Genomic DNA, 26466 nt, shown 5'->3' with positions numbered 1-26466 from the left:
AAGAGTCCTTTCTGACCACCATAACCCTATGATCAGTCATACGTTTGAGTTTTTTTCAATAAAACCTGTCATCTAAATAGTTTACATCTTGTTTTGTTTTTCCACAGATCAGTTAATAACACTTGGACCAGCCACAGGAAGCCTGATCAGACTCATTTTCACTGAATTGGGCCGCTTACCATTGCCAAGGCTGCCCAATTGTGGCACACATCCTGCCCAACCACCCATCCCACCTCATTGATTTTCCCTTTATTTAGCCCAGTGCAAATGCCAAGTCCTTAGACTTTAAAAAAACAACAAATCAACTCATGTGACTGAAAAGCTTCTTTAATTGGTGTACACACACACTCATTGCCTGTCAGTCAGCATGGAAATAATACTAAACTTGACACAGAATTTAAGAGATTCAAAGTCTTCAAGGCGGCAATCAGTTTCAAAGCACAATAATCCATACCCTCCTATCCCCATTCTCCACAACCAGAACCCCCCCCCCCCCCACCCCCCCCCCCCCCCCCAAAAAAAACCCCGCCCATTAATCGCAGTAAGCTAACTAGCCAACTAAGAACGAGTCTGATCAGATTCTCTACAGCCTGTTTTATCAACACTACAGTCTCATTGTGAGACAATGGGTGGGCCAACAATACACTCTGACCAACAAAATTCACAGCTCAGAGATTTTTATCGGCGGATACAGTCACTGGCTCAGTCACCATCATCAGTCAGCGGGCACCTAGAGTTTTTCTCACAAGAGTGAATGCAACACGCGTGTGAGGGTGAGGTGAGCAGAACGGTGGCGGGAAAGAAAACCGACTTGGCGTAAAACACATGTACACACACGCACACACCTAGGCTACGTAGCTGTACTCCTCTGGACAAGCCGGCGCTCGTTCCAGATACTGTTTGTCGATCAGCGTCTCGATGCACTTCTTGATCATGCTGATGTTGGGGTGAAACCTGTGTGTGGATTGGGTGATCACCTGCACAACACAGCCAATCACAGCATCAGACAGAGAAAAGAGTCATGAATATGTAAAAGAGGAAACTACTTGAATACTGTAGCGAAAAATATACATATGAAATGATTTCATGAAACTTTGGAAAAAGCTCAGGAAAATGTAACAGATATCCCCAAAATATGTCCCTTACTTTTAGAAATAAACACTTCACTTCTCTCTCTCTCTCTTTCTCTATCTCTCTCTATCTCTCTCTCTCTCTCTCTCTCCCTCCCTCTCTCCCTCTCTCCCTCCCTCCCTCCCTCCTGTTTTTTGTCTGACTTCCAACATTTCTTCTATTACAAAAATTCTTTACAACAAATGTACCTACCTCCTGTATAAGCATGTTGTGTTTGAGGACTTTTCGTGCCTTCATGATGCGTACAATGGCTGCTTGAACAAACATCTTGCGATCGTCATCCACAGCGCTGTGTGTGTTCTCAACATCCTGCACATGTAGAATTACAGTGTTAAAAACAAAATAAATTCTTACTCACCATGACAAAGACAAAACAGCTGTCCCATTCTTGCCTTTGAAGGCTTCTTGGGGACTAGCAGAGAAACTAAGCAAAAAGCGAAAACATAGGGAAAAACACAGCCATCCTAAACATGCAAAAGCTAGGGAATGATTGAACCAAAAAGTACAAGGGAAATAACTCCATCAAGAAAAGATTAGAATTGCATATGGCTCGTTCTCAAAAAAGGTGTACCAGAGGGGGGTCAGCCATTTGAAAGCTTATTTTAGGGAATAATTAAGTGTTAGATATAAACTTTGTGTGCTATTGTGAAATAAAAGCATTGTAGAACCTGCAAAAACTGTTTTGATTTTCTTTGTGGTGTGAAAGACATTAAAATATTTGAATAAGCCCCAACAATGATAATGTTTGGACGATTTTATTTTTTTGAGTCTGTGTCACACATTTGGTACACCTTTTTTGAAAACGACCCATATGTAGAATTGCGGTGTTAACCTGCTGTAAGCCATCTCAGTATTTTAATACAATACAATTAAAACAAGAATACAGCTACACTTTATCATCTCAACAGAGAAGTACAGTTTGTAGCTGATTACAAGAACAACCATTCAATACAACAAGTTTGGCACATAACTCCCCTAGTTGTTTTATGGGCTATGGGAGAGTTGCCTGTCTTTGAAACACTGAGGCAAACATTACCGCTCATTCATGAACGTAAGCAATCATGGGTATCACAGTTAAAAAATAAGCTCCAATGAGCATTTTCTGCAGTGCGCATTCAATATTAGGCTCTTTTCTTTGTAAAATAGCAAAATATGCACATCGGACCGCGGTCAAAACTTCAGCATCTGTTTTGAGTTCTACAACTCCCAAGAATAAGATTCTTTTTTTTTTTTTAAAGCAAATCTAGGTATATCCAGAAGGAGGGGGGGGGGGGGGGGGGGCACGAGTGGCATGCATTCTTACTAGGTGGTAACAGCAAAAGAACAAGTCTACAAGAAAGCAAAGAGACAGTGCAACAAACCTGAGGTGTATCTCGCTGAGACATTGCAACATTGATTCTGAACTTGGTACGCTTGTTACTGTAGTTCATGTTCAGTGTAAACACGCTGCTTTCTGAGACCTCATCCTGCAAGCAAACACAGATACAACAAAATGTTCCTTAAAAAGCAGAAATGCGCCATATAGAAATATGAAAAATTATCAAACCTCTGACATTAATCATTTAATGTCATACCCAAGATAAACGAAACTCAAGACTAAAGACTCCTTTCAAAGCATGGTCTGGGTTTCTGTCTATTTTGAGGAAATGGTTGAGTTGTTGGGGGCGGGGGGTCATCATCGTTATACACTCGAAATACCACCCAGCAAAAAAGAGTGTTTTTACCAGTGGAAACCTTGTTTTCTGCATTTAACTACATCAAAGATAGGCGAAAACTAAACAGTACAGACGCTCAAAAGAGAATATTTAACTTTGATTTTAAATAAATTTAGAGTCTTGTTTGTTTGTTTGTTTATTTGTTGCTTAACGTCCAGCCGACTACGCAGAGCCATATCAGGACGAGGAAGGGGGGGATGAAGGGGGCCACTTGTCAAGCGATTCCTGTTTACAAATGCACTAACCCATTACTTGTGTCCCAGCAGGCTTTATTAAAACTAAATTAATACCTACTGGAAGATTACCAGTTTCCAGTATGTTAAAATAGGCTTAACCTATCTACTGCTGGACTTACATCAGAACACTAACAGATTAAACTATACATAAATCGCGAGACAAGCGGCAAGAGAAGAGATTTTTGGAAAAAATACAGGTGAATGAGCAAGAAGGCAGAAAAAAGAAAAGAATTCATGAAGAAAAAGAGAGCATGACAGGAAAGAGGAACCAAAAATCTACCTAACAGCAAACTAGAAAGCTCCTGCGGTTCCAAAAACAGGAGGGGCCTTTAATTTCATAACCGCAGTGCCCCACTGCGGGAAAATTTAGAGTCAACATTTAAAATAAAAAGAGAGAAGTAAATGACATGAAATTAAAACCAAACAAAACATTGATAGGACTGTCTAAACCCTGATTGTCAGAGACATACATAAAACACGGTAGAACCCCCCTTAGAAGACCCCCCAAAATCAGGTCTTATGGAGCGTGCAAATGGGGGTCAATTTACACAGTTTATAAACAAAAAATCTGAAAAAGCAAGCTCTTAAAAGGGGAGAGGCATTACATTGGTGGGGTATCAAAAGAGGTGTTCTTCTGTACAAACCAACTAGAGAAACACTCACCTCAGCCTGTATGATCTTGGTTTCACACAGTGATGAGAGGTGGCGAAGCAGCTCCCTCTCCGGCAATCCTGTGGCGCTGGCCAGCTCCGTGAAACTCTGCGTGGGGCTGCTGTTGAACGTCAGCAGGATTCCCATCAGGTAGCTCGCCACGTTCACGATGTACGGCCGCTTCAGGTAGTTAAACTTCAGCTCACCTGTCACACGCATGGCTTCACTGAACTGTCGTTATAATCATAATAATCATAATAAACAGAAAAACCATAATAATCATAATAATAATACAAATAATAATAATACTACTAATAATAATAATAGTGAAAAGTCATGAATCCTCTTCTCGCCAGAGCTCACAGCGATGTAACACACACATGACCATCACTTACAAGTACAGTGGTACCTACAATGTGAGGCCCCTCCGACAAGAAGACGCCTCCCCATGAAAGGACACTTTCTGTTGTCCCTTTATCTATTAATTTCACCCAAATATGTAAACCTGTCAAGAGAAGCCACCTGTCTTTGGGGACACTGGGCCAGTCCCAAGGGTGTTTTTTTTTATCAAAGGTACCAGAGTCCTTCAAGTAAGGGGCAAGTTTATTGTACTTATAGTCACATTAAACGTTAAATTGCTTTTCACTTGCAAGCACATAAAATAAGACCTACACTAATAAACACACGCAGTAAGATCTGCATTAACAAGCAAATAAAGTCAGGCTTGAAGGGGTAGGTTTTCACAGTCCTGGGTAGTAAGGTTCACATTAAACCCACGTCGCCAGTGGTTTTTAAGAAATAAATTCATCGAAAAATGATAACTCTTGACAAGAATCAGGGTGTTGATTTGTGGTGTGTGTCTAAGTGGAGCGATGGTCTTATTTCTTGTTAAAGCCTGGACACAGCTGTGATAGTGGGCAGAACTGTTTTATTCAGAAGGATTGTGCCTTTAAAAGAGCTGAGATAGTGAGCACAACTGTTTTATTCAGAAGGATTGTGCCTTTAAAAGAGCTGAGATAGTGAGCACAACTGTTTTATTCAGAAGGATTGTGCCTTTAAAAGAGCTGAGATAGTGAGCACAACTGTTTTATTCAGAAGGATTGTGCCTTTAAAAGAGCTGAGATAGTGAGCACAACTGTTTTATTCAGAAGGATTGTTCCTTTAAAAGAGCTGTGATAGTGAGCAGAACTGTTTTATTCAGAAGGATTGTGCCTTTAAAAGAGCTGAGATAGTGAGCACAACTGTTTTATTCAGAAGGATTGTTCCTTTAAAAGAGCTGTGATAGTGAGCAGAACTGTTTTATTAATAATAATAATGCAAACTTTTATAGCGCTATTCTAGAAAAATGTCTACTCTTAGCGCTTTACAATACATACATCGACCAAGCATACTATACACGCACAGGCAAAGAAACCGACCAAACATAACCAACAAACTATACATGCACAGGCAAAGAAAACGACCAAACATACAATACACGCACAGGCAAAGATAACGACCAAACATAAACAAACATACTATGACCAATCATAACCAACATACTATACGCGCGCAGGCAAAGAGAACAATCAGCACATGTAATAATTACTGACAACTAATGATGCAGGCATACAATGACAATCCAATACACAGCCTAGGCACAAGAACCACAGTAGGCTTCTGTATAAAAACGTGTCAACGGTACTATTTACACACACACAAACAGTGCTGACCTGACACAAAGCGCAGAAAATATATATACACGTTATTTTAGGCACTAGGTAGGGGGTGAGGTGGGGCGGGGTGGGGTGGGTGGGGAGATGCTGGAGGGAAAATCACTTGCGCTGAAAGAGGTGTGTTTTGAGATTTGTCTTGAATGTAGTGAGAGAATCTGTGTGTCTGAGAGGCAGAGGTAATCTATTCCAGGTCACAGGGGCTTGATAGGCGAAGGACCTCTCGCCACATGTCTTTGTTTGCACTGTGGGGAGTCGGAAGAGTCGAGTGTCGGCGGCGGAGCGAAGCTGACGAGAGGGGGTGTAGAGATTGAGGAGTTCTGAGAAGTATTCTGGGGCAGAACCAGAAACGACGGCAAAAGAAAGAGAGGAGAGTTTGTATTCGATCCTTTTAGTGATAGGCAGCCAGTGTAGAGAGTGAAGAAGGGGTGTGGCGTGTTCATACTTGGAAGATTTGAAGACCAGGCGGGCAGCGTTATTTTGGATCCTTTGAAGTCTATCTAAAAGGTACTTAGGGAGACCGGCCAGAAGAGAATTGCAATAATCTATCTTTGAGAGGACTAAAGAACACACTAACGTTTTGGTTGCATCAGTGGTGAGGTAGTGACGGACTGAACTAATCTTGCGCAGCTCTAGATAGGCGGACTTGCAGATGTTAGAGATGTGTTTTTGGAAAGAGAGAGTTGGATCGAGAGTGACGCCAAGGCTGCGGACAGACGGAGAGAAAGAGATAGGTAGTTCGTTGACAGTGAGAGAGGCAGGAAGAGAAGGGTGATTGAGAAATTTCTTGGGACAGGCCAGCATAACTTCGGTTTTGTCACTATTTAACTGGAGTTTGTTTAAAGACATCCAATCACTGAGGTCCGCAATGCAATCCTGTGTCCGAGATACCAGAACGTCAACTTCAGCAAGAGGGGCAGACTGATGAAGGATTATTCAGAAGGATTGTGCCTTTAAAAGAGCTGTGATAGTGGGCAGAACTGTTTTATTCAGAAGGATTGTGCCTTTAAAAGAGCTGTGATAGTGGGCAGAACTGTTTTATTCAGAAGGATTGTGCCTTTAAAAGAGCTGAGATAGTGAGCACAACTGTTTTATTCAGAAGGATTGTGCCTTTAAAAGAGCTGTGATAGTGGGCAGAACTGTTTTATTCAGAAGGATTGTGCCTTTAAAAGAGCTGAGATAGTGAGCACAACTGTTTTATTCAGAAGGATTGTGCCTTTAAAAGAGCTGAGATAGTGAGCACAACTGTTTTATTCAGAAGGATTGTGCCTTTAAAAGAGCTGAGATAGTGAGCACAACTGTTTTATTCAGAAGGATTGTGCCTTTAAAAGAGCTGAGATAGTGAGCACAACTGTTTTATTCAGAAGGATTGTTCCTTTAAAAGAGCTGTGATAGTGAGCAGAACTGTTTTATTCAGAAGGATTGTGCCTTTAAAAGAGCAGTGATTCTTGCACTGGACTGGCTTGAGTTATTTTCAGAAACCTGTGCTTGGTGTCTACAACTGTTGGAATCTTTCATGAGACAGCTCTGAAATACCTAAATCCCTGACTGCAAAGAGGAAAGCAAACTAACCAATGGCCGCTGTCTCTGAATCACTTCTAAGTCAACGAGCCAAGTATCCGATTCAAACGTTCAATGTACCATTCTCGATTAAATGTGCTTTTACTTCGATAGAGAAGACTTTGATTTGACAAGATAAAAGATCTTCCTGCAGTTGAAATGGCATACTCACTATGACAATGATTGTGCAGCCTGGAAAGTTTACATCCACTTATCGAACTTAATTTTCACATTTTCAACCATGAGTGTTTTTAATAATACTCACCGTGACAATAATTATGCAGCCATGTAAGCTTACGTCCGCTAAACTTTCCACTGTAGTAGCTGTCAAACTGCACACAAAAAAGGTAACTGGTGAAATATTCAACAGAATGAATCCCTTTTCAGCTGATTGCGCTGCTTGTTAAAAATGACTTAACAATGAATTTTCTTTCAGCGATATCAAGATTTTATTTTCAGGTTTTGACCCCACAGGGAGCTTAGAAACCAAATTAACAGTACAAAGCCTATATGATGTATATCAAGTACAAACAAAGATATTATCATCACAATTAATAAGAAATGGAAAAAAAAGTTATTGTAAATGTTCGGGCACCCTGCTGTTCACTGAAAATTGCATCAACAATAAGATTTCCTGTTTAACTGCCCATGCTGTGAACCTATAAATGCATGAAGGCCCAAATCATATTTCTTATTTCATAATTTCTCTGACATCCTCCAGCACAATAAACCTCGTTATAAATCAGAACATATTTGTACTGTCAATCATTATCCTTGTGTCATAAGCAATGCAATGTGGTGCCAAAAGACAAAGGTCCATGTTTATGTACATTGAAAATGGACATTACAGTTTTCTTTTCTTATCTTATCTTATAATTCTCACAGAGGGCCACACAGATACTCACAGTGCGAACAGTCTTTTCCAGCTCCTGTGGTATATTGAAGGGAAAGATCTGTGAGCCACTGATCGGCCACGCCCCAGCCTGCAATAAAGACCCGCCACAATTCAAATCGAACGGAATACCACATGGTGCAGGTTCATAACGGAAAGAAGACGAGAAGACAGATCACTTGAATGTATTCATTCTGGAACAGGGTAATCCCTGACTTGCATTCACTTTCTATTCTAGCAACTTTTTTTTCTTTTTCTATCTGTTGTCGTTACTCTTATTGTTGTTCTTGGTGCTGGGAATGTTGTTGTTGTTGTTGTTGTTGTTGTTGTTGTTGTTGTTGTTGTTGTTGACATAGCCACGGTTGTTATGGTGGAATTTATAGGTTCAAGCTCATAAAACCGAGAAAAGACTTGAGACAGAGATGGGGCTGTATGCTTTGTCAAATAGGCCACAGGCTCAACGTAACAGATGACTTATGTGGACAGACAGATAGTCAGACACACAGTCAGTCAGACAGACAGACAGACAGACAGTCAGACAGACAGTCAGACAGACAGACAGACAGACAGACAGTCAGAGAGACAAACACAAGCATTGAATAAATTTATTGCAACATTTGAACTTATCTACAGATCTTGTGTGTGTAACATCCTGCCAGCCACCAATCTACAAAACACTAACAGCTCTGAAGCAAAGATTAACCAAAACTCTCTTCAAGCAAGTCTCTACATTCTCCTCTGTTTGCCGATGCGGTCGTAATAGACAATATCTTACCTGTAAAACCATGACTGAGAAGGAGATGTCCAGGTCGATCTTCTGTTTCTGCAAGTGTTGCTGGAAGCCAGTGTTGTGATCGTTGCTGACCGACATGTCTGTGAACATCCTGTGAAGTTTGTTGGTGAACTCGTACCCACACGCTTGCTGCATACACAAAAAAGACAACAAATCTGTACAAATTGTCACTGTAAAAGCTAACCATAGCTATGTTATGAGAAACGTTCATGAATGATATTTATGGCCAAGACGGGCAAGTACGATTGCTGGGTCTAACAGACATCAATCAATCAGCCGTCCAACAAACAAAATCTAAAAAGACAGTGACAGCATTACATTTTTCACAAACTGTTCAAATAAAATATAAACTGGTAAGTATGACCCGTTTCCTATGTCATTTTAATTATTTTTAGATTTTTTTTCTCTCCAGAAAACTGGGGGCGGGCTGGGCTCAAAAGGGGGTTCTACTCTACCCCAATGAAAAACACTCATTTGAAGACTTCCATGCATCACCAACATGCTGTATTGAATACAGAGGGTGTGTGAATGAGAACTACAGCCCCACCTTCAGTTTGTTGATCATGGCCTCTTCAGCATCCATGGACTGTGACAGGGAGTAGATCAACCTCTTGGCAAGCATACGCGCATAAAACTGCTCACACACACAAACAACATCTGTATCAACAACAGTAGTACAGTCTACATTGTCAGACCCTTGACATTTCTGAGTAAGCTTGATATTAATCAGGGGAAGTCGACTTCACAAAGTCTATTCTATGAAGCTTGCTGCACAAAGCTTTGGCACTGAATTGTTGGTAGAAAGTCTTGTGTTGTCTGCTGGTCTCTTAACTTGACCAATGTATCTACAGTGCATTATGAATGGAATCATGCCATCTGGTGACACTTTGAATAACTACCAAATGCGGCAACTCACTCTATGTACCACACAAGCATGTATCATCATCCTCCTCGTTTTTCACACACACACACACAAATCCACCTCAGCATTTAGAAACTTTGCAAAAGCATTTCCAAAACGTACCCTCTGGAATATGTCCTTGTCGTCCAGGTATTTGAAAACAGTGATGCAACGTGCCAATCTGTCATCCAGTTCTGACTCTGATACTACTTTGGAACTCTTCTTCAGCAGCAGATCACAGTATCTGGCAAGCTGCAACATACACACAGCACAGTGATATCAACCACCTCAATTACTAATTGAAGAGTATTGTCAGTGTTTTCCTCAACCAGAAATTTCTGTGCACTTAACATTTTGTAGGTGAAAATAACAGAACAAACAGTAAAACAGAAGTAAATTCTTAGTTATTGAAGTGTATTTTTCATTGTGTAATTGTACTCCTTAGCTCTTTGCCTCCTGTAACATGGGAAGTAACTCCGTCAATTTTAAACTTTAAAAATGCTGAAACCTTGCAAACAGCCAATAAAAACAGAAACAGACATGGGTTTTAGGTAGCATGGTATGCAGCAGGTATTTCTCAGCGTTTCAGGATCTACACATGGGTTCTCGAGTGGGCAATATTGGGCCCTGCGGGAAGCAGTGGGTTAAGGCGAAATAAGAACTCACCAATTCCGGAGACTTGCATGGGCCTTTGATAGCAGGTTTGTGGTTGATCACTGCAGCACATGCCTACCAAAAATAGAAAGCGGAGGTAACACCACGTGCAACACTTCAAGGCATATTGACCTCCCAAAAAAACATGTAATCAACTTCCAATCAAAAAGTTACAGACAAGAAGAAAAAGAGAGAAAAAAAAAAAGCTTCATTATTAACATATTTTTATCTTAGCATATCCCATCACAACAGAGATGTGCAGATCGTGTGTACCTTGTCAAGAGCCCCAACAAACTGCTGATCGTTGTTGAAGTCCTTGCGAATGAGCTCAGAGAAGTGACTGTGGACCTCTAGCACTGCCTCCACAAACTGTGACGGCAACTGCACAACACAGGACACAAACATTTCAATGACAACAAGAAAAACACTGTGTGTGGGAGCCCAGATGTAGTTGAATTTCTGTATACAAAATATTACCCCACAGCAGCATGTATGTTGCTGTACGAAAACAAGACCACAGTATCAACTGATGTCAGTCACAAGGGCGAACACAGATCCCATTCTGTCACAATCCAGTCCAAATCAACGATAGGTACACATTTTATCCAACAGGTTTGTTTGTTTGTTTGCTTAACGCCCAGCCGACCACGGAGGGCCATATCAGGGCGGTGCTGCTTTGACATATAACGTGCGCCACACACAAGACAGAAGTCGCAGCACAGGCTTCATGTCTCACCCAGTCACATTATTCTGACACCGAACCAACCAGTCCTAGCACTAACCCCATAATGCCAGACGCCAGGCGGAGCAGCCACTAGATTGCCAATTTTAAAGTCTTAGGTATGACCCGGCCGGGGTTCGAACCCACGACGTCCCGATCACGGGGCGGATGCCTTACCACTAGGCCAACCGTGCCGGTATCCAACAGGTTGAAATTTAGATAAAAACAGACCAAAAAACAGTAAACATTCCAACTAGTGACTACAACTTGTACAAGTACTCATGTTAACAGATTTTACCTTCAAGGTTTACTACACAAATCAGTAGACTGGTAGCAGCGGCTGGGTTGTGAGTTTCCTGGGATTTACACTCTGTACTAAGCACATTATACTGGACTGCTTAATGGCCACCAACATCCAGTACATCATGAGTTGCTTAAGCAGAGAAGATGTTGATTCTTCTTCTTCGCTCATGGGCTAAAACTCACGTTTCTCACGTGTATGACCGTTTTTACCCCGCCATTTAGGCAGCTATATGCCTCTTTTGGGGGATGCTTGCTTGTGATATTCGTGTTTCTATAACCCACCGAACTCTGACATCAATAACAGAATCTTTTCCGTGCGTACTTGATCTTGTGCTTGCATTAAATATGAAGGAGGATAAGGCACTAGCAGGTATGCACATAAGCTGACCTGATGATTCCAAACTTACGCTTTCCTGTTTGAGGTTGTTGACAGCGTCCAAGCCTGTGCATCTAATGTGTTCTTCCACACACTCCAGCAGTCGGCTCAGCCCTTGGTGTAATGGGTGAAGGAGCTTGTACATGTTGGCCAGGTCTGTGCAAAAATACATTTCAGTCAATTTTTTTTGTACAAATATTGTTCACCTTTGCCCAGAAAGCATTCTGGAGCTCATGAATAGCCACAGGCACAGACGCATACACTCACACAATACCCACACACACATATACACATGCACAACACAAACACACACACACACACAAACGACACCACACACATGCATGCACAACACAAACACACACACACACACACACACACAAATGCCTAAGACCATATTTGTAATCTACTGGTTGCCACCAAATAGTGACTACAACAGGGTGGGAACTGCTGTTTAACAAAGCACATGGCACAAAAAACAAACAAGAAAACTACACTCATATTGATTCCATTTAATAGTTAATTATCAAATTATAATAATACAGTCGAACCTGCACTGGCGACCACCTCTCGAAAACAACCAGCTGTCCAAAACGACCACCGAAAGAATTCCCAACCAGTTTATTTTTCTCTACAATTCACCTTTCCATGACAACCAACTGTCCAAAACGACCACCGAAACAATTCCCAACCAGTTTATTTTTCTCTACAATTCACCTTTCCATGTCCAAAACGACCACCGAAACAATTCTCAACCAGTTTATTTTTCTCTACAATTCATCTTTCCATGACAACCAACTGTCCAAAACGACCACCGAAACAATTCCCAACCAGTTTATTTTTCTCTACAATTCACCTTTCCATGACAACCAACTGTCCAAAACAACCACCGAAACAATTCCCAACCAGTTTATTTTTCTCTACAATTCACCTTTCCATGACAACCAACTGTCCAAAATGACCACCGAAAGAATTCCCAACCAGTTTATTTTTCTCTACAATTCACCTTTCCATGACAACCAACTGTCCAAAATGACCACCGAAAGAATTCCCAACCAGTTTATTTTTCTCTACAATTCATCTTTCCATGACAACCAACTGTCCAAAATGACCACCAAAAGAATTCCCAACCAGTTTATTTTTCTCTACAATTCACCTTGCCATGACAACCAACTGTCCAAAACGACCACCGAAACAATTCCCAACCAGTTTATTTTTCTCTACAATTCACCTTGCCATGACAACCACCCATCTTTAGTGACCACTTCTGTTCGGTCCCTTGGGTGGTCATTATCCACAGGTTCCACTGTAATAAATGCTGCTGCTCACCTTTGTGCTTTTCCTTCTGCACCATTTCTAGCGTTTCTCCGTGCAGGAAGCCCAGGTGGTCGGCGACCATGCGCTGTTGACACTCCTGGTTGACCTTGTGTATCGTGGTGGGATGGACAAACTTGGTGCATCGCATGTTCTCTGTGTCGATTCGCTGCAAGACCTGCACAACACACACAGAATACAGTTAAACCCTCATTTTACCATTCTCTGCTTTTTTAGACCCTGTTTTCTCAGATTTTCCGCTCATAACATCTGTAAATTTACCTTCATTTCAAGACTCCCTTATGCGAATATATGTTAGGTTATTGACCAAGGCGAAGTGTCCATTTCAGCTTAACTTTTTGTACAGTTTAAAATTGTAGGTTTTTATAAGATTTTAGGCAAGAGTGTGTGTGTATGTCTTATGTCTGTCTGCTTCACTTATCCTCTTACCTGTCTGTCACCCTGTTACCTCTCTCTCTCTCTCTCTCTCTCTCTCTCTCTCTCTCTCTCTCTCTCTCTCTCTCTCTCTCTCTCTCTCTCTCTCTCTCTCTCTCTCTCTCTCTCTCTCTCTCTCTCTCTCTCTCTCTCTCTCTCTCTCTCTCTCTCTCTCTCTCTCTCTCTCTCTCTCTCTCTCTCTCTCTCTCTCTCTCTCTCTCTCTCTCTCTCTCTCTCTCTCTCTCTCTCTCTCTCTCTCTCTCTCTCTCTCTCTCTCTCTCTCTCTCTCTCTCTCTCTCTCTCTCTCTCTCCCTTTTTTATCAGTATTGTCGGTATGTTACATGTCCGTCTGTCGGTTAGGTCCTAATGTTGTATGTTTTGTATACTTGCCATTTACATATTTATTATACATGTTGAAGGATGAATGAAGATACATTGTAGACGGATGCATGTTATGGATTAAAAGCCCCACGATGATGTGCTTGGCAAATAAAAACAAAATAAAAAAAATAAAAAATAAAAAAAATAAAAAAAAATAAAAAAAGACTCCCTTATGATATGTGCTGCAATTTCTGCAGGACAAGAATACAGTTAAACCCCCCTTTTAAGATTCCTTGCTTTTTAAGGCCCTGTTTTCTCAGATCTTCTGCTCATAACCTCTGTAAATGTATCCCAATTTAAAGACTCTCTCCTTTTTAATAAGAACTGATTTTCTCAGATTTTGGGGGGGCTTAAAAGGGGGGTTCCACTGTACATGTGGACATCTACAGTATTGGGGACACATTTCCTTGTTTACTTACCATATTTGACGGACTACAAGCCGCGACTTTAAAAAAAAATCACATTGCGGCTTATAAAAAGATGCGGCTAAAACGTTACCTAAACTTGAATAGCATTCACCTAATGGAAGTCGCCGCGGATTTTCATTTCGCTCGATTAGCGATTACCAGTACTTTATTAGCTCTCTACTCAAGACTCGGCGCTTTTCTCTTTCTTTCGCGAATCTTCGTTTGTCAACAAGTCGTCGTGACAAGATAGCGTACAGAGAAACACCGGATGTATCAGGATCTCGCGCGTGCGAGATTTCGTTTTTTTGTGTCTCGCGATAGTTGGAGGAGCGAGAGCCGCCATGTTGTATTTTCGTCTGCTCGAAATGTGCGCAAAAGTCGTAAATCATCCCAAAAAAGCTTATTCCGGGCGGGACTACATGTGTGTGTTGGTTACAAATTGTGTGTGTGATATTTTTCTTCAAACTTTTTCACTTTTCTTCTTTGTTTCACTTGTTTATTCTCGGAGCCGATTTTGCCAAATACCGTACTTTCGTTTGCCTGGTTGTTTTGATTGATTGACACGATCTGATTATATTTTTTTTCGACGGCAGCTAATATAGTGACGCGGCCTATACGTGGCTCGTCCCAATTTTTTTTTAAAAAGTCAGGGGTGCGGTTTATAAAACGGTGCGTCTTGTAATCCGTCAAATACGGTACTAATTGACAAAAACTCCAGAAAACATGTTTTGTGGAGAAGCTAACATATTTTTGAGCGCCACATAAGCAACTATATATTCTATCTTTGGATAAGCGAAGTCAACATTTTGTTCACAGTTCACACCTACAACCAGAGAAAAGATAATCATAATAAAGAAAAAGATAAAATATCATCTTGTCTAACAACACTTTTAATGATGATGCCCGAGTGTGCGTGCTAGCAGTTTGCACTTACCTTTTCCATGTATTCTGAACAAGTGCAGTCTGCTTTCAACCTGGACGCCTCACTGCGGTAGTACTCGCCGGTCTCGCGCAGAAATGGATTTTCAAACATTTCTTCGTAAAGCTGAAGTTAAAAGGAGAAAGTGGAATATTTGTCAGTTGTAACTGTACTTGAAAAAATGCTAAATGAACATGACTGTATTGCTGACATCAAACAATAGAGCAAACTTGCAACTCCTCACAAGCATAAAAATTAAACAAACACAAACCTGGTCAATAAACAAGGAAACATGCTTGCATCTGCTCAGAAGCATGGAACAAAAACACGAACAAAGCACAAGTTTGAGTCTTTTCCCCACCTTTGGGATATCAAAATAGGTAAGGGTTCGTTTATGATCAGTCAGGTCCAAGAAAAAAATCAAAACGTCAACACGAATGCAAAGCTTTCGTCCCAACACACACACATTCATACAAACAGTACACAAGCGTAATCTGTTGTTTTGTTGTCTTAATTGTATGAACATGCACATATGCATATATTGGTGATGACTCATTTATTTTGAGATTTTATGGAAAGAGCAGTAACTCCAATTTAATTTGTAAACCTTCTTCCTCTTCACCTAGACATGTACACACAGACACGAACACAGACATGCTCACACTCACACACACAGGGGTGACAGCTTTCTGTTTTATATGTGTGTACCTGCATGGCTTGTTTTTTCTTGTAGTTCTCCACATCCACCAGAGAGCTCACCACCCCCTTCACCACTGATTCCATCACCAGGTGACCTTGTCGATCTCTGCAGAAAGAACACTTATGTCAAACTCATTTCGTTCAACTATAAAGTATGTAATCCCTGCAGAAAAAACACTCATGTGAAACGCATTGCGCTAAACACTAAAGTATGTAATCCCTGCAGAAAAAAACACTCATGTGAAACGCATTTTGCTAAACACTAAAGTATGTAATCCCTGAAGAAAAAAACACTCATGTGAAACGCATTTTGCTAAACACTAATGTAATCTCTGCAGAAAAAACACTCATGTGAAAAGCATTTTGCTAAACACTAATGTAATCTCTGCAGAAAAAACACTCATGTGAAACTCCTTACGCTCAACACTAAAGCATGTAAACAATCTCCAGGGTATATTAACTCTGTTCATTATTAAAACAAGTTACTTCAAGAAATTCTTATGTGATTTTTGCATGGTGAAGCTGAAAATGTACCACATTAGATTACCTGAATACATAAAAGACACAAAAGAGTTACTGCTCGCAAAGTCACTGGTCCAAAAGAATAACAAGAAGGGCAAAGCCCATACGACTCACATGCTTGACCTTGACCTTCAAAATAACTAAACCTAGCAATGACATCATACACTAAGAACTGCTTTACACATTTTTCCTACCAAAATACATGTGACCTTGACCCAAGGTCAAGGTCATCCAAGGTCATGCAACACAAAGCTGTTAATTCAAGACATAGGAAGTACAATGGTGCTTATTGGCTCTTTCTACCATGAGATATGGTCACTTTTAGTGGTTCACTACCTTATTTTGGTCACATTTCATAAGGGTCAAAGTGACCTTGACCTTGATCATATGTGACCAAATGTGTCTCATGATGAAAGCATAACATGTGCCCCACATAATTTTTAAGTTTGAAACAGTTATCTTCCATAGTTCAGGGTCAAGGTCACTTCAAAATATGTATACAATCCAACTTTGAAGAGCTCCTGTGACCTTGACCTTGAAGCAAGGTAAACCAAACTGGTATCAAAAGATGGGGCTTACTTTGCCCTATATATCATATATAGGTGAGGTATTAAATCTCAAAAACTTCAGAGAAAATGCGAAAATGTGAAAAATGGTCGTTTTTAAGACAACAATTACGGCCCCTGTGACCTTGAACTTGAAGTGAGGTCAAGTTGCCGCACATGTTTTTTGAGATCTTGTAACCATACACCATCAGGCCACATCAGGTGTTGATAGACTTAATAGTGTCCAAGAAAATCCAACGTTAAAGTTTTCCGGACGGACGGACGGACGCCGGGACGGACGGACGGACGGACGACTCGGGTGAGTACATAGACTCACTTTTGCTTCGCATGTGAGTCAAAAATGGAAAGAACAGACCAGTCTTTTATCAAGTCTCAGATGAGAGGACATATTTGCCATATGTGGCGTATTGCCGAATATTCCTACTGTTTTATGCACAGATTAAAATACATTTCACTTCAACTGCTCTAGCCTCAAGCAGAAAAAAAAGTGTTTTTGAAATGTTTAACTTGCATACTTTACCCTCCAAAAAAAAAGTTCAGAAGCGGTCATATTCATACTCACGCGCTAATATCACTTAGCAGTAGAGTGGTTAAAGTAGATTTCTGGGGATCAATCATGTGTTTTCTCCATATATCCAGAGCAAGCTGAAACAAATATCAAACTTGGTCAGAAAGACAATTAAATTTAAACTAACAGGATGTCACTGATGAAATCGTAATGACCTCTTCTTGAAAAGTAATTTTCTGAAGTCAGAGTTTTCACAAGCACTGGAGGCTGAGGGTACAGTACAACACAATAAAATAACACTTAATTATCTCAATATGCAACATTCAGTTTGTGACTGATTACAAGAACAACCATTCGTGCTATAACATGAAATATACTTTAGTTTTTAACTGGATCACAAATAATAACATAAAAAAACTATTTCTCATGAAACTCTTTCACAAATAATAACATTAAACCACTTTCGGATAAATAACTATCACACATTTAAATGTAAAGTCACCCCCTTAACTTCATAAACAAGAAATACATTATAACAGAGCACTAACCATAACTATGGCATCTAGGTTAGTAAACCTGGTATTGATCATTATATTAATGGAGATCGCATTGTTATCAAAACAGCAGCAAACTATGGTCAGCAACTGTCAAAATTAAAAATCATACCTCTCCAATCTCCAACATGTGATCAGTATTATCCACTGAAAATCCCCCATAGTTCAGATCTGCATCACTGAATTTCTGCTTTTTGATGAATGTAGTGTTAAGGTATCTGAGGAAACAAGTTGTAACATTAGTAACAACATGTTTTTCAGCACAAGCATCTTCTCGGATGATACACAATAGACCATCTCTAGAAATATCTGTGTCGGGTCTGTATGGGTCGTGAAAGAATTAATATTCTAGCTTTTACTGAGTCAAGCTTTTCACTCGTGCTCCTTGTTCACGCGTTTCAGACACACCCTTTGCTAGTGACTGGCCTATCCAGGTTTCCCAATTGCTTCGTTTCCGGCCGATTTATGTGGAGCACATGATGCGCACAAAAAATATTGGCGGTCTAGAAGTGTCGTCTGCGCAATGATCGCGGCGGCGCCCGCGGCTTTCTTGACCGCCAAGGACGACCGCGCACGTTGTGATACGTCATTCGTTAGACCTCAATAATGTCACTTGGGAAAGTTTGCCTCAATAAAATCAAGAGTAATCACTATTTCACAACCAGTATAAACTGGATAGAGTTATGTCCAAACATCTTCTTTTACTTTATTACAAAAGGAAAATGAAGACGACAAAGAAGGAAACACTGTCACTGACAAATGTGTATTTACCTCAAAGGGGTGAGGGAGATTCAGGTATGGGTAGGGACACATATATTTATGTTCACCCAGCAGTTTTGCATTCTTTGATTTGACTTGGAGTGGGAACAAATGAATACATACATGTATACAAAATAACAATGTATGAAAGATTTTTTAACTTTTTCGCGCCGCGCCGCCCGAATACAAGCGTTCACTGATCATGCCGTTGTCAGCACGCCGCCAGAATCCGTGCGTAAGGTGCGTGAGTCGCTTCGCCACACAGCGCCATAATAGTAGCGTTGGAAGTGGAAAATACCACGCTGGGGATTTTCCATACGAAAACCCACGTCATAGGTTCAGAGGTCGGCTGCATTACCATACGCGACAAATAACTCCCAGAACAGTTGATTTCATTGGTTAGTTTGGATACTACAGGTCATTGACGGGACCAACCCATGCCTTAGTTTCATATTTAGGATTCCAAAATGTCGCGAGTTGTCAGTGTTGTTGCGAAGCGAAGCGGCGTGCAGAAGGAAGGCAGTGACTGTGTGTGCATCAAACAGTGTTGTTGTGATAGATGGATAAGTGAGTGATGAGGGTGAATGAGTTAGCCAAATCAAGAGCTCGAGGTGTCAATGCTACTTTGGCCAAAACCCAATGCAAGCGGACGGACGCGATTCTGGTGCCGGGAATGTTCTGTGGCCACATGGCTGTGGCGCTTTGTGTTGAGCCGTGCTTCGAAGTGTGGCACACAAAGAAGGATGTTCTCCGTGCATAAACCGAGTTCTAAACAAGTCATTTATACAAAAACTGTAAATACTGTGACAGCAAGTGTTTCTTTTCTTCTATGGATAAAACCCAACGCAATGGGACTCGATTCTGGTGCCTGGAATGTGGTGTGGCGTTTTGCGTTGAGCTGTGCTTCCAAGTGTGGCACTGTAAATACTGTGACAGCAAGTGTTTCTTTTCTTCTACATGGATATATTCATCATAGTCATCACCCAGTCATCTCATTGTCTCATTCAGGTTAGTAAATTCTTTTTTGAGTATTCACTAACAACATTTTGTGCATATTTTCAAACATGTCTGTAGTATTTATGTGGTGCCTCTGGACTTTTTTTAATTTAAATTGTTGACATTTTCAATAGCATACCACACAAACACAACAAGCCTTTTGACAAATACAAAGTACATTTCTGAAACAATGAAAGATCTTTCTTTAATTGTGTGCAAAAAGTAAGTCTCCACATGTACTAGTTTTTTTACAATATTTTTTTCAAAATACAATATTTTTTTCAAAATTTTCCAATTTTGGTTGTCAGCAGGCTATTTATTGACATTTTCAATAGCATACCACACAAACACAACAAGCCTTTTGACAAATACAAAGTACATTTCTGAAACAATGAAAGATCTTTCTTTAATTGTGTGCAAAAAGTAAATCTCCACATGTACTAGTTTTTTTACAATATTTTTTTCAAAATACAATATTTTTTTCAAAATGTCCCAATTTTGGTTGTCAGCAGGCTATTTATATGCTTTGGCTCAGGCGTTCTGAGTGTATAGTCATGTCATAGGGTGGACGTGTTGAATGAGTTAAAAGGAAGTACTTAATAGACTTAACATTAGATATACTGTGAATGATCTACTTCAAATAGTTTATAAACAAATGGAATGACAATGACTGTCTAAAGAATTCAGCATATATGACAAACAATATTACTGTGATCTACTGGTAGAAGAACGTAACTTTATTTTTAGGCGAAGAGTTCAAAGTTCACTAAACTTCAGTGGACTATCACATGATGACAAAAGCAAATCAGAAATGCGAAAGGATAAAAAAAATCAGAAATTACAAAATTGTACAATGTAACCAACATATATATCTGTCACTAAAAACAAGTAGTAAGTAGATGCATTAAACGTAACATACCCATACAGCTGGTTGAGGTAGCCAGCACCCCGTGAATAGTTCTGCCAGTGGCGATAATATGCTGAGAGTACATCATGCCCGCTCGCACACACTTGCTGTAAAGACACATGGAATGAACACGTTATACAGTTTGTTTGTTCGTTCATGGGCTGAAACTCCCAGGACTTTTACGTGTATGACCGTTTTTACCCCGCCATTTAGGCAGCCATATGCCGCTTTCGGAGGAAGCATGCTGGGTATTTTCGTGTTTCTATAACCCACCGAACTCTGACATGGATTACAGGATCTTTTTCGAGCGCATTTGGTCTTGTGCTTGCGTGTACACACGGGGGTGTTCGGACACCGAGGAGAGTCTGCACACAAAGTTGACTCTGAGAAATAAATCTCTCACCGAACGTGGGGACGAACTCACGCTGACAGCGGCCAACTGGATACAAATCCAGCGCGCTACCGACTGAGCTACATCCCTGCCCAACATGGGAGTAAATATACAGAGGTTACATGCCGAGTCTCAGTGATTATCAAAAATAATGGTCGAAGTTAGCGGATCATGAAAAATGCGAGCTTTAGCGAGCTTTTTCATGACCGCGAACTGAGACCATTATTTTTGATAATTACTGAGACGAGGTGTGTAACCTCTTTATTCCTCCTTTCTTCAGTTATTCAAAGAAAAGAGGAGGTTTTTTGCGAAAGTTTGATCGAATCCTATTCACTCAACCAGTCAACCTGCGCAGGCGATCGATTAATGCGCGGTTGTATAGTTCCGTGCAAATCATTCCATTCTGTTAACACTTCTTGTCAGTTTTCCTATTTTGGACTAAAATCAAGTACTGAGATATGCTGTTATTCTGCTGTGGCGGCAAAGGCAGATATTGTGTGTTCTGTATATGTTTTGGTATCGCTTAGGATAATGACTGTTCTTTCGTCAAATGGGACTAGCAGACGAACTTTTGCACCCGTGTTCCAACGTTAAACACTGTATGAAGTTCAGTTTTCTGGGGAAAATAGTGTATGAAACCGCTTTATGTTGTTTAAATTGATGAGATGTGTGCATTTGGTTGCGTGTGATCTGTTTATTAAATGAAATATTGTTGAAAACTGACCGTCGGATTGCAGTCTGTTGTCGAAGAAACTGAGTGAAAAGAAGGGGAACTACTCTTGTCGCTAGACAAAGTATGAGCCTTGCGGGAAATTTCTTGTGATGAATGTTTGAGCACGGCAAATCTAGATTCAGAAAACAACCGAACTCATGGATTTTATATGAAGATTCATGTGTTCAGGCCTGTAGTTGTTAATTTAAATGCGGTATGTTTGTATTGTTTGCTCCAGAGATGTATACTTCGTACGTTAGAGCGTTCGGAACTTTTCAGTCGCAAAAAGTAGTACCGAAACAGAACAATTTTCAACCCATTGCACTATCGAGGATTCAGGCTGTTGCTGGGTCGTTATTTGTTTGGTTGCTGGGTCATTATCGAAAAATAACTACCCCTACAAGTTTACAGAGGTAAAGAAGCAGAGGGGGGAATATACAGAGGTTATGCGCAAATAATCTGAGAAAACAAGGTCTTAAAAGGAGGGAGTCTTGTAGAATCCCAAATCAGTGGATCTAAAAGGGAGGTTCTATTGTACTTTATAGTGCAAGATAGTTTCTTGAGAATAGATGATCTAGAGCAGAACAATAGTATGTCATTACCAATGTCAACAAATTCATGCAGTTCATAAAGTAACAAATGCTAAATGCACAAGAGATACGAACACAGACCGATCTAAGCATATTAACAATACCAGTCCAGCACTATAAAATAAAACTCAAACAAATAAACAAAACCAGGTCAGATATACATATATATATAGTCATGGATTCAATACCTGGGAATGGGATGGGTTTGTTACATGTATTCAATGATTCATAAGATTAGAAAAGACAGAAGTTTAAGTTTAAGTTTTAACACCAATAACAGACTTATTGGGACAATAATATTTACTCACTGCATGTAAGGTTTTTACATGGTTTTCAAGAAAGGCTTTGGTGTCTGTGTATAAGCGATCCCCTTGTGGCTCTGGAAGGGCTGTACACAGCTTGTACACATCGCTGATGCACAATAAAAAACACAAAACAGACCAAATTATACACATAATACAAACAAACATTTCACATCTCTCACAATTTGACAAATGCAAAAAACACCTTTTCCTTTGATTTTTGATCATTTAAGATTATAAGTTTATATAACCGGTCACACAGCAACATTTTTTATTCTTAATTATGTTGTTCATGTGTTCACAACATACTGTGCACACACACATACAAACAACACACACACCCAGATGCACACACACACACACACACTGACATAAACACTTTAAAAGGTGAAAGTATTCCCAGAATTTGTAAAACTATTTTTTGACACACATGCAGTCTACTCCATACCTGAAGCGTTCATTCCAAGTCTGGCGTTCAACTGGACCACAGGTAATCACACCCTGAATTGTTTTTAGAACATCAGGCCAAATCTTGTCAAATTCAACTCTCTTTGGTTTTAGCGACATCTTTTTACAATGAAGTTGCTGTCCCTGTCACTGTGTCAGTTAGAGCTGGAATGAAGTCAGTACGTTCCTGTATGGTGCAGGCAGCTATCCTTTCAGATGGCAGTTGCACGGGCAGGGTTTGATTATAAACAATACCCTGGAATCAACCAAAACAAAACTTTGGATTTAATAGAACTATTAGAAAAGTAAGAACATGGTTCATTTGTTGATTTATTTCAGAAACAAGGTGTTGCCAAAGGTTCATACTAGTAATAGACGATGTTAATGGAAATAACTATGTCAGGATTCCCATCAAATTCCAAGCAATGTGGCAGAGTAAGCACCCCAGAGAGTGAGGCAAGCTGGTCCAAGCGAGGCCAAGCGTCAACATACACCCTGCTGACCAGCTTAGACCTGCCATCGCGACAAACAAGTAGCTACAGGTATGTTATGCAGTGTCACTGTGTGCACGCGATATGAATCATAATGATACCATTTTCTTTACAAAATATGCAAATCACTCACAATTTGCTTGCAGTAGTCGCTAAACTCACAAGACCTCAAGCCAAACCCAACATGACCTCAGTCAGAACACATTGTTAGTGATCACTGTGGGCCAGCGAAGGAATCATGAACTGTGATGAATATTTACAAAAGAAAATGGTATCACAGTATTACAGTACCTAATAAACTTATTAAGAGCACACTGCATAACATACACATCAGAGTTGTTCGTCGGGATGGATTTGCAGTTGAGTTGTTCTTCGCTAATGGTGACTGCGGTGGGTGACATCAAGTAAAATCAATTTTTTAAATTACGGGGAATGATGGTGACAAAATAAGATAATTACTGCATTCTACTGATGTAGCAGTATCAACAAAATCACCATGAAGGAAAATAATATGACAGAAGTAGCACTTATTCCTGCTTGTTTTCGTTTTTTGTTCACAAAATGGCGGCCAAAACGTGGAATGACAGACCCCTGCCATGTTCACAACACATTTCAAACCGACAGCTGCTCTAGAAAGGATAACTGTTATCATTCAACGATAACTTATACTTGGATTAAACTGCACAAAATCTTATTTGGACAACTGACCCTCTCCTGCTCGCGTGCTGCGTCCGATAAAAAACTGGTAACCTTCGAACGCGCGGCGTCACAAATCCGATCCACTGAAGAAAGACAATTTGCCGGCCTGAGCGCCAGGAAGGCAAACACACATTTTTATTTTCAAATCATGGCATCATTATCGATAGATGAAGATATTTGGTCGCGTGAATATACATCCGTGTACCTCGCAACGGTGACTTTCGTATCTGCCGTCACAAACGTTCGCCAGGTTACCCCGATTTTCATTTCTTCGCTCGCGCAGTTGAGCATGGATTGTTCTCGTGCGGCCTCAGTCCGGAAGACGGCAGGGTAAACACACAAATAGTGATGATGTCCCGAGCTTTGTGTACTACATAGAAAAGTTTGTGTACGGCAAAATTGATGACGTGTCACAGAAGCGAGGTAACTCTGTTCGCAGGTTACTTTCACGCGAAATGTCTCTGTGCCACCGCGGTTTCGTCCTGAAAATCAACCGTATCGCATTGATTTTGCGAAAACTGAAAGTGCAGGTAAGTTGCACAAGTTTCCTTAATGCTTACTTCGTAAAATTATTGATGTTAAAGTTGATAGTATGGTTATTTTAGAGCACAGGACTTAAAAATTATCGGGAGCTATGCAGCGACCGGCCATTCTCGAATGGTTTCATTCGTACGCAGGTGACCACAGATAATAGTTCTGCGAAGTTTAGGTGGCACTCTTCGCTGTTTTTTGGCAATACAGTTGCAGAACTGTTTGTGTTGGTATTGTCTCCTTTATAACATTCATTTGTAGCATAATTTGATTGATTGCACCAGTACAGCGTAATACATGCACAAGTATTGGCAATTTGGTGTCGCGTGATTTGCAGGTTACCTCTTTCTGTTTTGATACATTTGAGCAGTAGTTTGCATTTGATTCTAATAATCTGTAGGTATTCCAAGTTACACCCTTTTAAACAATCACTGACCAAAATATCCCTGCCCTGCTGTAAGCAGTTGTGTTGCCACAAAAAGATCAAACTACAAGGTAACCTGCAAACGGTGTCACAAAATTACTGAACCTAACAACACTAAACTGTACATCAAAAATTCTTCAATACATGACAAACTAACAGCAAACACTCTGTTTTCATGGAGTTTACTCAAATTGTTTCACAGAATTAGTTTATAGATATGCTGTGTAAATTTGGTGTCACAAAGTACTGCAGGTTACTCCATTGTGACCCCCACCAGTCAGTCTGCTTTTTTGTCCGAACCATAAAAGTTCCTGACATTTTCTTTTTAGACTCAAATAATACAAGGGCTCCACTTGACAGGAATAGTATTTTCCAGGTTGTAGCTGCATTTTGAAAATTTCAGTAAGTTTCCACTGTTTGGTCACCAATAGCAAAGAACAACTCAGTACTTTCTAAGCTGGTCAGTGGCGTGCTGTATCCTTGCCTCACTTAGTTTGACTTACTTGCCTCACTGTCTGGGGCGCTTATTCTGCCACGCAGCTTGAAAATCATGACACCAAAACATTTCCAGAAAACACATTAGTAATTTAGTTTCATCTCAGAGGCGGGTGAAGCCTTGGCAAGGTCTGAGAGTAAGACTGAGACTAAGAGCAATGAATCAGTCTGGCAGTTGAGGAAACCTGTGCTCCTCACATCTGAAGGTAGTATGCTGCATGCACATCCACTTCAATACTTCTGTCATGACAGCAGTTGCACAATACTGTGAATTTGTTTGTGAGATGACCCACAGAATGATATATGCAACATTAGGAGAGGGGCATACATGTACGTAACGTATACATACCATGACTGCATGAGCAAGACAATTTTGTTCATGAATCATCTCGCGACACGAAGACTTTCTTTAACAAGCCATCCAAAATCTGACTGCTTCTTGTCATAAGTGTGAGAAGACTTCAGAGCATGACAATTAAAATTCCCAAAATTAATTAAATCAAAAATTGATAATCTATAGACCTTCTGCATCTAGGCAGAAAACAAAAGTCAGGGACTTCTGAGGCAACTTGTTGATCTCTAAAACAACACAAACTGCATTTTAACTGAACATTTGAGGACTGTGTGAACAATCAGAACTAAGTAACCTTTGGTTTTCTTTGACAACTAATAGTTACAACGTTGCTCTGACCTTGGTTTTAACGTCAACGCCTTCAATTTCCCGTGTATGATCACGCAAATGAGCGAGCTGCCATGTTCGATTCACCCCGAGAAG

The 26466-nt window shown here is 40.3% G+C and overlaps 1 protein-coding gene across 1 annotated transcript; it reads right to left on the bottom strand.

Annotated features, from left to right (window-relative positions):
• Positions 1 to 519: 519 nt before the first annotated feature.
• Positions 520 to 26466, bottom strand: LOC138982107 (cullin-2-like). The gene is made up of 21 exons (XM_070355330.1): positions 26383 to 26466; positions 23053 to 23307; positions 22611 to 22713; positions 20622 to 20716; positions 18060 to 18165; positions 17448 to 17530; positions 15807 to 15903; positions 15114 to 15224; positions 12972 to 13134; positions 11677 to 11801; positions 10519 to 10626; positions 10258 to 10320; positions 9715 to 9843; positions 9238 to 9324; positions 8673 to 8819; positions 7911 to 7988; positions 7271 to 7337; positions 3746 to 3939; positions 2493 to 2597; positions 1324 to 1440; positions 520 to 977 (listed from the first exon to the last, which is right to left on the bottom strand). The coding sequence occupies exons 2-21, from the start codon at positions 23169 to 23171 to the stop codon at positions 846 to 848; spliced, it is 2229 nt and encodes a 742-aa protein (XP_070211431.1). The 5' UTR covers positions 23172 to 23307; positions 26383 to 26466; the 3' UTR covers positions 520 to 845.

This window comes from Littorina saxatilis, linkage group LG12 (genome assembly GCF_037325665.1).
Source record: "Littorina saxatilis isolate snail1 linkage group LG12, US_GU_Lsax_2.0, whole genome shotgun sequence".
Classification (NCBI taxonomy): Eukaryota; Metazoa; Mollusca; class Gastropoda; order Littorinimorpha; family Littorinidae; genus Littorina; species Littorina saxatilis.
Note: the sequence above shows the minus strand (reverse complement) of the source record. Positions and strands in the feature narration are given on the sequence as shown.

Excerpts from the sequence above, each read along its gene's own strand:
- LOC138982107 (XM_070355330.1), bottom strand. The coding sequence starts at position 23,171 with ATGTCGCTAAAACCAAAGAGAGTTGAATTTGACAAGATTTGGCCTGAT. Across the intron at positions 15,904-17,447 it reads CTGCTAAGTGATATTAGCGC|AGATCGACAAGGTCACCTGG; the intron begins GTGAGTATGAAT and ends TTCTTTCTGCAG. Across the intron at positions 15,225-15,806 it reads AGAAAAAACAAGCCATGCAG|CTTTACGAAGAAATGTTTGA; the intron begins GTACACACATAT and ends TTTTAACTTCAG.